A 14,037-nucleotide genomic window follows, 5' to 3' on the forward strand; every position below is an offset into this window, starting at 1 on the left:
ACTTGTAACTCCCGGATCCGTCTTTAAAATAGCTAGTTAGTAGCTTTTTGATATAATAGTAATTTCAGCACGGTACAAAATGTATTCAATGTATTCACATTTACCAGCAGTGTTTTTCTGTAACAGGTAACGTTTCGCAAAATGACCTACTTTGGCTATTCTAGTTTACTCCGTCCATTAACGCCTAAAATATTCCTGATTAGTATCCCTTCCTGGTGTAATTCGAACATGATAGAATGGAAGATTTTATTCTGTGTGCTTTGTTGGCAAATAAAAATAAAATTTATTTCCCAAATGAAGCATTGAGCAAAGTTGATTTTATATAAAAAAAAAACTATTTTGCTTATGAATGTTGCCAGAAGGTAAAACTTCAAACTAAGATTTTCCAATAATATTTAATGAAATAAATATACCAACGAAAACAAAATCCTACAATGTTAAACTAAAAGCATAGTTAAAGCTTTATAATATAAATATTACTGAAATATCCACTCCATAGCATTTTAAATTTTCGAATGAACCGCAGACTTTTAACTTGAACATATTTTTTCTTCATATTTACAAAGTTTTAAAATCTGCAGTTCCGTTAAAAATTTCATTCTCTCTATTCAAAAATAATATATACAATCTGCAGACATCCAATACAATGTCATGTCAAAAATACTTTTTTTCTAATTAAGATCAAGCTAATACTACATTATAAAAACGTAGGTTAGCATATTTTCCTACATCGCACTGAAAAAGCTTATTTGTTTCAATAGAACTTTCCTTGAGACAAGTATCAATGATAATATTTTCAAATCTTTTAATGACTTTTAACCCCGAAAGTGACCTTGAATCTCGCAAGGGCTCTCGCTGGATAAAATATACCAATATTCCTATATTACGCTATTTTCAGTATTTAAGAAATATGCCACTAAACTTAAATATATACTCCTCGAATATATCCTGGACACAGGAAGTGTAACAGTGTCTTCTTATAGGACATGAAAGAACAAGGGAGCATGTTTTTGCATAATAAGTTACAATAAATGTTCATTCACTGTGTAATAAGTTATAAAAAAGTAAAATTATTCAGTATTTACTATTTTATATATAGGTAAAACTAAGTGAAAAAGGGGACATAAATCAAGAACTGTCTAGAAATGGTTTTATCTAATTGATATTATTATAATTCAGGAATCTGAAATTCTATTCTGTAGTTGCGTATGCGTTTTGCAAAAGACAGTAATTATTTAAGGACCCACAGCAATTTCGTATGTATATGTTGGCAATATATATGGTCGTACATAAACATATTGACTTATTTTGTTTGCCAATAGAATTGGATGTACACGTATAGACTGTTTTATAGGGTAGTAATGCATATATTAACAATTTGAAAAAGCGGTTTGATTTGGCTCGCAAACTGGAGGAGGATTACGTTTATAAGAGGCGTTTATTCTGGGTATACGGTAGTACATGTATATCCTAACAATATGCGTGAGTTCACTAAATAGCAGTTTTTGTTAGTCCCCATGAAAACTGTTAATGAGCTGTCATGTCGATTTGATAATAATCAGTATTTTACAATAGTTTTATCCCTTCAATTTAATTGCTGATGGAAATCTGTCAAACATTACATATTCCACACTAATAAAGAAATAATTAATACAACTAAAACCGTGAAGTATTCATTTTCAATTTTAGGACTCGGACATAATCACAAATATATGAAAAGTGCATGTACAGTTATAAAACTATAGTATTTATTGATAACGTTGAACTCTTTTAAAACTGTGACTAATATCTTGAGTTTTTTTTTCATGTGTCAGTAAAATGTCAGTTCTTTAGTAGCATAATTAATCTGTTTTGATTTCTGTTCAGTTGTAATATAGCACAACGCTTTCCGTATAATTTTGTTTTTCTTTTTCATATACTTAACCCTTGTCCTAAACGTAAAATTTTGCGTATACATGATGGCGTTCTTTTTTACGGCTGTTTCAAATACATTGTATCAACCTTTAATATGTAGTAAAAAACCTCATTTCATTTATTATATTTGCAAGGTGTAAAGAAAAACAGCTCGAAACTCCCGATGAACAGCCAATCGACGTTACCTACTCCGAATATTTCGAAAGAGGAAGAGAAAAGTCAATGTTCAGAATTTACCGAAATGGTGAAGATTTTTAAGCCACTCATTGTTCAAAATCTGCTTGTCGTGGACATTCTACCGTCTTTGCCATTCCTAGGTTAGTAATCTGTCATACATAAACGATAAATTCAGTTTAAAAGGTACAGTTAAATAAATGTAACAAAAGAAAGCATGAGAAGAAAAATATAACATGTAATTTTATTTATGTTTCACTGTACGGTACTAAATGAACCATTATTTGATCACAACAAGTTGTATTCTGTCTATTATAGGCGTACACTTTTTCAGAAAACCATGACGATATCTACGCAGACATGAAAAATCATTCACCAAAAAAGGCTGTGTTGAGTCTCTTAGATGAAATGGAGAGAAGTGAAGAACTTGAAAAATGGCAGAAATTTATAGATGCTCTTGTGGAAAATGGTAAGCATCATTTGTTTAACTACGCTTCGAAATCACTTCAAATTAATACCCAATTATAGGAAAAGACTCGCATCATTAGCCTCTATGTATAGCATTTGCCCTTTAAATAAGTGGTCACAGAAACATATACTCATAGTTACTTATCGGATAATGCTTTTCTAGGTTACAAAAGCCTCTCTTTCGGATCTATCAATTACCAATGAAAGCAACGTACTTCTGCATTGATCTTAAATTTCACTTACAATAAACAATTACTCAATTTTTTTTGCAAATAATTTTAGGTTACACATATATTGTTGATAACATTAGAGGCTACAAGTTTATCAGTCACGAGTACCAGGAAGAATACATAAGAAAGATCAAGCCAAAGCTTTGCAAAATGATAAACACTCGCGAGCTTCTACTACATCTTCTGGCTAAAAATGTGATAAGCGACAGTGACAATGAAAATATCCAACGTGAGAATGCAAACCATGGTAATATTGCAGCAGCAATGATGCTGCTAGACAGAATACACAAAAAGCATCGCAACTGGTATAAATTATTCATAGAGGCTCTTCAAGAAGCAAACATGGACGACGTCGCAATTTGTTTACAGATACCCGACTTGTTAGAAACCAACAGGACAAAGAAAACAGATGTTTGTAAGTTTACTTTGTTAACTTTCTTATTAAAAATATAGCAACAAGTACTGTCTGTTGGCAGTGCGCTTGACTATTTGCAATTTTGATTAAGTATTGGGCCAAGGTATTACCTGAGAGTTTCAGAATAAAGAAGGAAAATAGGAAAGACAAACATGTCCCTGTATTTGTGGTAGTATTGCACTATATGGTAATTATGTCTCCCACCACACAATGGTGTGGGAGACATATTGATTTACACCAGTCTGTGTGTGTGTGTGTGTGTGTGTGTGTGTGCGTGTGCGTGTGCGTGTGTGTGTGTCACAAAGCTTGTCCGCACTCTAAGTCAAACATTTCTCATCTGATCTTCACCAAACTTGAACAAAATGTGTTTGACCATGAGACCTCGGCCAAGTTCGATAACTAGCCAAATCCTCGTAGGCACTTTTGAATTATGGCCCTTGAATTACTGATTGGATCCGTTCATCACAGCCATCGAGAAAAACTAGACATTTTTCAATGGGGTCCATTCATCAAAGCCATCGAGAGAAACTAGACATTTTTCAATGTTACAGTTCTGGGAGACATGCACTTTTCTCAAAAGCATCTCTACTGTGTGATGATATTATGTAAATGTAAAGCCATATATCAAACAGTTTAACTAATAGACAAAATATGAAATGGTAAGCAAAACTAAACTTATTTCTGTGTGAAAAAAAACGGCCATAACAGAGCCAAAATCCTTGTCGTAGTTATTTAGTCTTGCCTATATATGGACACTATGAACAAAGCTTCAAAGCCATACGTCAAACAGTTTAGATACTATACGGTACGAAACGCTTGTACTAAAAACTATTTCAAAGGGCCACAATTCAGCTTAATAAATTTGCTTTGAATATAAAAATAGAAGTGGTTTTGCAGACAATGAATACTACAAAATTGGCCAGTGACATATGAATAAACAGACTCAAAGGATAATTGCCAATAAATCAACTTAATATCTAAATGGAGGTATCGCTGCTCCTGAACCCAAAGGCAGCTTTTAACATCTATATTTGCTAAATAAAGTATTGCATTCGGCTAATGAACATTCGGTATAAAGAACCTTACTAGCATATATTTCAAAGAACGGGAAAACAGGGAAAATGCCTTTTTGACTAAGATTTGACAAGTAAGCCAAAGATCTAAAAAACATGATCTTTTTAAGTTTTCTTTTACAATTGATAATATATCAAAATTAGATGGTCACTTGACATGAAACTGTATGATTTTATGACACGAAATGACGGTTACATTTATACCAACCTCTATTTGTTCTCGACAAGTCTAATATGGTACTATACGAAATGTTTAAACTTGTGGATTACATGTCTTGTTATTTCTTCGTCAGATAAAATGCAAAAGTTTGCTTAGTTAAGGAGTAGTTGCACACAAGCGGTACCTTAATTAAAAATGTAATTCGATCACTATTTTGAAAATATACATGAAAAAATAATGTATTCTATACGGATTTATATCACTCGCTTGAAATTCGAGCAATCATTAAAACTACACAATATTGAATAGCAAAATGATTCTTTTATCGCATAAGCAATACTCAATTGCATTTCACTTTATAGACTGACTTATAGATGCATAAGCGCGCAATTTTGTATAGAGGTTATTCGTAAAGCATATGATCGAGTTCAAGATAGCGGCGCCCAACTGGTAATTGGATGCCTTTGACATTACCCTTTTATCAATAACCTGCCCAGTCAAGTGTGAAATGTCAACCAAAAGCGTTTCTTCCCTTGAGAAGGAACATTGAAATCAAATACATGTATGTTTTCCTTTAAGCAGGTTACATACATACACAAACGCCGATGGGAAGTCTTAGAATACTAGCAATATGCGTACACCAAGTCTTGCAACAGTTTATTTGTTCCAAATTTAGGGCATATATTGCTCAAGGTCATGGTCACAACTCAAGGTCATAGGTCTGAACCTTCCATTTTGTATCCGCTCTGTATCTCCTAAACCCCTTAAAGGATTTTCATGAAACTTTTGTCAAATGATCACCTATTCAAGACAATGTGAATTTATGAATCATCATGTCGGCTCAAGGTAAAGGTCAAAACTCAAGATCAAAGGAATGAGCCTTCCATTTTGTGTCCGCTCTGTATCTCCTTAACTCCTTACAGGATTTGCAAATTCATTGATGTCGTCATACATGGACTATGAAATATACTGAACAACGTCAATGCTATAACCCATTCCAAACAACTAATTCACTATCTATAACAGTGGCGGAGGATATAGCTGTCTTTTAGATTGCCTTGTTTAATCACTTGCATCGTAACATTATGCGTCTTTCATAAAAACGCTTTTCGTACCGAGAAATATACTGTGAGGAATAAAGAAGAGCTATCAAGGTATTTGATTTTCATCCGGCTTCAAGTGATATTAGCGGACCGAATAACAAATTAAGGAAAGAGAGGACCATCAATCATATCCAATGATTCTCCTTTGCTATCTAATGATGAAAAAACGATGTTGGACGAATGAAAGTTCGGATGGGCGACTTTCGGCAGGGTGAAATTCCGCAGAGCGATGTTCGACGCGGCAACCCTTGGTAAAGTGACATTTAGGAGTGACGTTTGGTAAAATGACGTACAGAAGGGCATGCTAACAGCATTTATTTTTGTGACTCTGCGACAGAACGAAATGAACAATTGTATAAATTAGTCACCATAGATTTTACACTGATTCAGAACGTAACGGACTAGTACTAGCCAATTCGTGGGTGAGACACTGCAATTATTTTTGCAGTGGTAAGTGTTACTGAACTTGTGAATAGTTACCCTTTTATAGTATTTGGGGCATGCCTTCTATCCTGCATAATAAGGGGAAATAGTTCCAGTTTTCAACTCAAGAATCAATGCTTATCGTTGTTATTGTACCACATCAAAGGATAAATGTAGCACTTTCATATAAAAGCATTTTCTTTTATATTTTTTATTCAGGTCAAAATGATGTCGACACTTACTACGATGACACACAATTTTATTATAAAGAAAGCGATGTGTCTGAATATCAAACTCCCAAGAAGTCAGAAACATGTAGAATTTATGCATTTGAGGGCAGTCAAGATGGAAATTATACAAACAGGCAGTTTCAAAAAGGTAAAAGAATGTATCAACAATTATAAATAGTCATTTCCTGCAGACTGCTGAAGCTGTAGAAAAACTTATTTTCCATAAAACAAATATTTACACCCTTGATGGAAGACGTTCATTATTTATATGATATAAAGTTTGCAATGATAGGCTATAAACATGTAACGAAAGATACTAGTATTATAATAATTCAGAAAAGAAGAATTCGTTCCTTTTCAGAATTTTACTGATAGGCAAATTGTAATGTAATTCGTTTTGCTTATGACTGATAAATCCTGATCCAAAATATGTGTCTAGGTCAATGAATAAAATTATAGTAAGGAGGTAGATGTATTGTACTTAACGTCAAACTGACACAATTGTTAGTCATATGGCGGAGGAAGACCCTAATTATCCCTGTTGGCATCAATTCAGGCACGAGTGGGCACCTGGATAGTATCAGCTATCTGGATAGCTTCCTCACAGAATTGAATTCTTCACCCCAAGTAAGGTTTGAAATTTACACCAGGAACCCGCACCCTTCGTTTTCATCGTCAAAAGGTTATAATCGGTGTTTTCCATGAATATTTAAATATCTATCAAAAATTAGATTTTCGCAAAGAACGGGAAGCCAAGAACGGAAATATTTGATTCCATGCAATAGATTCAATCAAATACGGTATTTATGACAAACTCTAACTTTAAACTTTTTCGAAGTTCAATTCGTATGAAAGGTATTGCTTTGAAGAGAAGCAAGCCATATTTTGAGGCAACACTAAACCTTGATTAGAATTTTCCGACAATTAGAATGTTCTTCCCACTCGATATGATCTATTATACAGAGCAGTAAACTTTGCAAGAAGTGCTTCAAACACGAGCAAAAGGAGTTTAATTATGCATCATGTGATTCATACTTTATATTTCTGATATCGAAATATCATACGGTTGCAGGATTAAATTAACTCGGTTGCCACATAATTGTTTTTGTCCTGCAAAAACATAGCACACTGTTTACATATATAATTGCTGGTCTTCTATGGGAAATCCTATTAAAGATAATAGGTAAGAGTAGATTGCTCGGAATCACAGAGCACCTAAAACACAGCCTCAGAGCCACGCATTTGCAAAGTAGGCCCACAACAAAAAGAAGCTGTAATGGAATTGTATTACAGACGGGTTGCTTCAAACATCTAACAAATATATATTACTTTATGTGAAATATAGGCAGAGGGTGAGGAAGTGGTAAAATGGTGGGGGTGGGGGAGGAATTTGAAGGGGAAAGAAGAACAAGGATGAATATACCAAGGTAATGCTACGTGCCTTAATAACAGTCACACTACAACGTAAACTACAACAGCGCAGAGACACATGTACCAAAATCAAACACACAACCACACTCAACTAAATAACATTAAAAAAGTAGAGCACCGTCTTAGACACACAATCACACAAACGCACAAATATAAGCAGGAAAAAAACAAGTGTGTACCGCCGTATGATTCCGTCAGCCTGAATATAGGGAAGCCACGAAAATGAACTCAAAGTAAAGGGGAAGGGATGCAAAAAGGATCGCAAATGCAAGGGAAAGAAGGGGGGCAATAGGATGAGTGAGGAAGAGGAAAACAGACAGACAGAAAACCAGTTGAAAATAGGGGTACCGCCTTGGAACGCCTATATAAAGGAAACTGGTGGTTTAAACGCTTTTAGGGCATGCCAACCTCACACTTACTCTACTTTCAACAAGTTAGACAAAACAATGTAAATAAAACAAAATGTTATATAAATTGGAGTGTGAAAGAATGTTACATTTTTCATACGTATGTTTAGATCAAGGCGATAGCAATGCCATTGATACAGCACAAAATTTTGAAAAAACAAATCTATATGGAGATCAATATTCTAATATGGCAGACATATACAGATGACGAAATTTGTGCAGAAAGCAAATTCCAACAAGGTAAAGAGCATCCTTATAACTATTTATGTGATCCCTTTTTAAAGGGAGCTGATCTTTCGACCTGTTTATAATTGCATTTTTGGACAGTACACAAACGCCATCTTTTCATAATACCTACTCAACGATTTTTCAAATTCACACTAGGTTTTTCGTTTTATCTCTGCCAAATTGTAACATATTTTAATGTAAATTTAATACATTATTTACGGATTAGTTCAGATGAATAAAACATAACAACTGTAGGTACATGTAGATTCCTGACAACAAGGTATCCCAAAAATAGTCACAAAATTAATGCACATTTGTGCTAGTCGCTACGCGGCAAATAGTGCCATCTGTGGGATCAAACAATTCTACGGCCAACATTACACTTTGCAAGTGATAAAATATACTCTTATCTTGACATCGGATACTTTTCTGCAAGTGCATATTACTAGATGATCAAATTTGTTTCCATAAATATGCTCGAGTTCTATAGTGGAGATATTGCGCGACACAACCGGTGCAATATCAAACCACAAAAACAAGTGCATATTTCTCAAAGCAAAGCTTATCATCGTTTTGTTGCATATTAATTTTCATCTACAAAATTATACACTTTTTTGCTCATTTGGCTACTGAATAGATTTGAAAACTATCGACGTAAATGTACATTTTGACACCACGTCCTTTGTTGATGTGGTGTCATTTGTAACGTCACAAAAGTGATATGAAATTTACTCGTTTATACTGAAAATATTGACGGATGTTCCATTTTGAATATAATAAATGTAGCTACAAAATCAGTATATAATAATTTGAATTTAATCAAATCGATAGTTTCAAAGTATACTGCTGTCGTTTAGGATTTTTTCAATCATGTGACTTTTGATTTAATGGGTATCTTATAATAACCGTTATGGCTAAACGAATTTACTTTCGATTATTATCATTGTAATGTTTTATTATAATAAAATAATTACTAAACACTGTGCACAAAATTCATCCAAGATGTGATAAAACTAAAATAAAACCAAACAGATATGGAGTTAGAACCGTTGAGTATGTTACCGCGGATTACCCAGCATGCAAGCTGCTTAAGGTTGCTTATTATATATTATATTATTTAGGGAAAATCTATACATTTGCTATATGTGGTTGACCTGGAAAACATAACAAGTACATTGTTTTCCGAAATTATGAGGTACATGTATTTACAACTCGATCGTACTTTAAATTGGTACAAGGGGCCTCCGTGGCCGAGTGGTTAAGGTCGCTCACTTCAAATCACTTGCCCCTCTATGTTGGTTCAAGCCTCACTCGGGGCGTTGAATTCTTCATGTGAGGAAGCCATCCAGCCGATCCAGCTGGCTAACGGAAGGTCGGTGGTTCTACCCAGATGTCCGCTCGTGATGAAATAATGCACGGAGGGGCACCTGGGGTCTTCCTCCACCATTAAAGCTGGAAAGTCACCACGTAAAATCCAACAAAATAAAATTAAATTGGTACTAATATTTTGACATTTAGATCAAGACGATGGCGACATTCTCTACTGTATACCACCTGTTACTAAAGACACGGATTTAGATAAGCTTCAATCCAAAGGTAACCTGCTAGTAGAAGACGAGACCACAGAACAATATGAGGAACCCATTCCTCAACGGGTACCAATAAATGAGAAGAGAAAGGTTCCCCTTCCTATCTGGACAAATGCTGATTTAGAACAGTTTGTAAATGAAGTGATAACACTGCAGTCGGAAGGGGTGAAAACAGACGGCAATGAGGCATTGGAAAGCAAATCAAACGTAGAAAGTCTAAGGTCTAAAAGTCTAAAAGACGAATGTGAGCAAATGCAGATTGAGTATGATGATCTTCAAATCCAAATTGATCGGCTCAAGGAAAAGGCTTCAATTAACGAAAAACTTAACACTGCATTAAGAAAAGTACGTGAACTTGAACGAGTAAATGAACTCAGAGAAAAGGAAAGACAAGCTTTGAAAACAACAGGTAATATAAAAATGTCTATCAAAATTCAAGTATTATTACGCTTCATTTATTTGGCTTGCTTTGCTGATGGAGATTATATCAAAAACATTTACCGAATTGTGTTTCGTCTTGCCCTTCGTATTGAATATAGTTCCGTTGTTTCTCTTTCTGGAAGTTACAGGGTACATTCTATGAATTATAAATTTTCATTTTCTATCTTTGTATCATTGATCATATCTGATTTTTATAAATAGTGCTTTGTTACCAATGCTTAAGTTTGCAGTACACAAACCGAGGATAATTGTTATAAACACTGACCTGCAACTTCGAAACATAGTGACGATAAGAGATAAAGCGACGTTTTTGTGTAACGTTCGTCATCATCATCTATATTTATGGCAAACGTCCAGTATTGATATAATATGGCTATGCGTGGGGTGGGGGGAGAGATAGAGATAGTAAAAGACTGTCAGGTTTCCTAGGCTACTCAATCCACCTAGTGCTTCCTAATAGTTGTGATAATAAAGATGCAAAACCTAAAATCTTAATTCCCTTAACTGCAAAATGTATATACACACTGTTTCAACACTGACTACATAAGATGGTAATGTAGCAGGTGGTATCTGAAATACCAGATGGTTGAAGTGTGTAAGGTGTAACATATTGCTTAGGATGTCTTAGGAAAATTAGTTTACTATATTCTGAATAGTATTAAAGTATTCCAACTTAAGTATTTTATGATATTTGAGACTGTGCCAGGGGGCTTGCAGCTTATATTTGAATGTTTTCAAGTTTATCTATATCCTTCTGGTGGTAAGGACCCCATACACTAGAACAGTATTCTAAAGTTGGTTTTACAACAGTGTCATAAACAGCTGCTATGGTGAAACTTTTAGAAGAATGTATGTTCTGTTTTAAAAAACCTAAGCTCTAGCTTTATGGAAATTTTATTTCCATGAGAAGACTTCCACGCCTAAATAGGTGGCTTGATTGGCAACAGACAGAGGCTGATTGTGAAGGGTATAGACTGTATTTAAAGGTTTTCTGGACGTAGAGACATGCAGTATGTGATATTTGTTTACATTGAACGACATCTTCTACTTCTGCTTCCACAATGATAAACCGTCAAGGTCCCCTTGCAGTTGAGCTAAATCAGTCTGTGAATTTATAGTTCTATAAATTACACAGCCATCTGCAAAATATACGTACACCGGAAGACACAGACAAAGATACATCATTAATTTAATGCAGTAAAAGGAGAGGTCTTAAGACCGACCCTTGAGGGGCGCCTGATATCACAGGAGCCGAGCTGGATGTTGCCTCATCGACCACAACTTTTGAGACCGATTACCCAGAAATACTTTTCTCCAAAAATGACTACATCAAGGGCTTTGGAGAAATCCATGATAGCAACATCAACCTGGCTTCGCTGTATTGACTGAGCTAAATCATGTATAAAACCCACTAGCTGGGTTTTGCAAGACCGCCGGGCTCGGAAACCGTGCTGATTCTCCACCAGGATATTGAAATTAATTACTATGCGCTCTAAGATCTTACAAGCTATGCAGGTTAAAGAACTGACCTATAATATTTGAAGCTTGAAATGTTTCACCTTTTCTAAAAAAAAAGGCTTTACATAGGCCTCGGACCAGTCTGAGAGTATAAACCAGTATTACGGGATTTATTGAGTAACACAGAAAAAATGGTGTCATTTGCACACTCCTTAAAATTTCTAGGTTTACTCAGAGCTGGACCTGCTGCTTTGTATGGATTTAGGTTTTCTAGAATTTCCTAACACCATTTTGGTGTTACGTTTATTTCAGACATGGTAGCAAAAGGGCTAGGTCCAAGGTTTGGTAGAATATGATCTGGATCATTTGTGAAAACAGAAGAAAATTTCTATTTAGAATTTCAGACTTATCATTGGCTCTAGATTTTAAAACACCATTGTTTCCTAATAGAATCGTTTTGTAAACTTTTTATAAAACACCAGAAACGTCTGGTTGTGCCATGTTTATTTCTTCAGGACTGCTTACTATTTTATTCAAATAATCCCAGTAAGCATTTCGAATTTTCATTTGAATCAAAGATTTAATCTTTTAAAGTTTCGAAAACAAAGTTAGATTTTTAATTTTCTTAACCTTAATGTATGGCCTGTTACGTTTCTTCATCAACTTTTTAATTTCAGAATTTAGCCATGGAAGGTGCTGTTTACCAGAAATAATCTTTCTTGGTATATGACTTGAAACTAATTGTTCTAACTTGTTCTTAAAGGAGTTCCATAAATAGTGTACTAAGTCTTACAAAGTTTGCAAACAATTTTGAGTGGCAAAATATCTTAAGTCTCTTTTGAATTCGAACCAGATTGCCTTATCAAACAGTAAAATTCTGTGTTATGCTTTTTGATTAATTCAAGCAGATGAAAGAATTTCAACAAAAGGAATGCAGTGATCAGTGAGCCTAGAATAACCTTTACAGGTTTTGCCGATACGTTATACGGTGGTGATTAAACTACCCTACATTCCAAGGCGGTGCTGCATTGTTTCTATTTTTATGTTTGTTTTGTTCTTATTGTTTATCTATGTACTTTTCTGCATATTGCATAAATAGAAGCAAATCATATTACAGATTGTTTAACTTCAATCCACTAAATAAGGAAGATGATAGTTATATATCTGTTTACTAATCTCTTGTCGAATTAAGTACATGACCGTTTTTCCACAATGCAGTCGTAAACGTTGAAAATGTAATTGCAGAAATAAAGCTGAACGTTTACACGTGAATATTCGTGTACAATGTGCAATTGTTTAGACATCTACATATTTTCATTGAAGTTCTATCTTTATCTATCAGGCGTATTTATTAACATATTTTTGCAGACCTTACTACCGAAGACGATGTAGACGTTGATGCTGACAACATAGACACATATTACCCTACAGCGGCTAAACCAAATCAGCATGTTCGTAGAGAAACAGCTACTGCAATCCATGATGTTTGGACAAAGCAAACACACGATTTCAGAGAGCCATTTCTGTTAGAAGCCTGCAAATATTCAAAGCTTCCAAACTTTATCTTAGATTCGACATTATCTGTGGTACAAGTTTTTAGCCCAACCTTTGACAGTCGGAGCATAATTAATCAAATGTTTGAACAGGACAGTGGCGTTGGGACGGATATGGCTTTGGGATTCGACTAAAGTGGGAAATTTCTTACAACTGTTTATTTTAACACTGCAATTCTATGTGTACACGTTTATACCTGTAATGACAATGAAATGTAACTCAATTACTCTTTTATTAGTTTAATGATATGAAAGACTTTGTTAAGACTGTTAATTTTTTAGAAGTCCCTCATGGGCTCATGGGCTCTCTTTTTCTGCACATATTTTTTCTTGTTCACTATAGTTACTGTAATAACTTTCATATGTAGTTTTCTCATGCCATATGGTTCCATTCACACTTTGTCTGCAATTAATCAGAATCAAATTAAAAATTGTGAAAATTTACGAACCTAAAGCTGGCTTCTGCTATCAAAGGGTAACAAATATAAACGACATTTACTATAAATTGTGAAACAATAGAACATGTAAAGGAGTATAAATATCAAGGAGTACACATTTTCCTCCGGTAGATTTCTAAACGCGCAAACACGGAGAATCAAGCTAAAAAGGCGTTACATATTCTACGTATACAAATATCTAATATTCACTTGCAAATAGATGTGCAAATAGAACTTTTCGACGTAACCACAGTTGCTATTTGGACATATAATAAAGGTTCGAGGATTTTGACCTAGCTGAGG

At 34.6% G+C, this 14,037-nt stretch overlaps 1 protein-coding gene across 6 annotated transcripts in view; it reads left to right on the forward strand.

The window, feature by feature from the left end:
• Positions 1–13,741, forward strand: part of LOC123558007 (uncharacterized) — a 44,492-nt gene extending 30,751 nt beyond the window's left edge. For 5 of the 6 annotated variants that reach the window (XM_053544389.1, XM_053544392.1, XM_053544390.1 and 2 more), the window contains 6 exons: positions 2,049–2,231; positions 2,423–2,557; positions 2,839–3,201; positions 6,180–6,338; positions 9,775–10,254; positions 13,113–13,741. In XM_053544389.1, coding sequence (XP_053400364.1) covers positions 2,049–2,231; positions 2,423–2,557; positions 2,839–3,201; positions 6,180–6,338; positions 9,775–10,254; positions 13,113–13,432 — 1,640 coding nt within the window. In that variant the 3' untranslated portion in view covers positions 13,433–13,741. Of the gene's footprint in view, positions 1–2,048; positions 2,232–2,422; positions 2,558–2,838; positions 3,202–6,179; positions 6,339–8,138; positions 8,269–9,774; positions 10,255–13,112 lie in introns of those variants that run through there. The other variant, XM_053544393.1, reaches the window with a different exon arrangement.
• Positions 13,742–14,037: the final 296 nt, after the last annotated feature.

The sequence above is a fragment of the Mercenaria mercenaria genome, chromosome 5, assembly GCF_021730395.1.
Source record: "Mercenaria mercenaria strain notata chromosome 5, MADL_Memer_1, whole genome shotgun sequence".
In the NCBI taxonomy this organism is placed as follows: domain Eukaryota; kingdom Metazoa; phylum Mollusca; class Bivalvia; order Venerida; family Veneridae; genus Mercenaria; species Mercenaria mercenaria.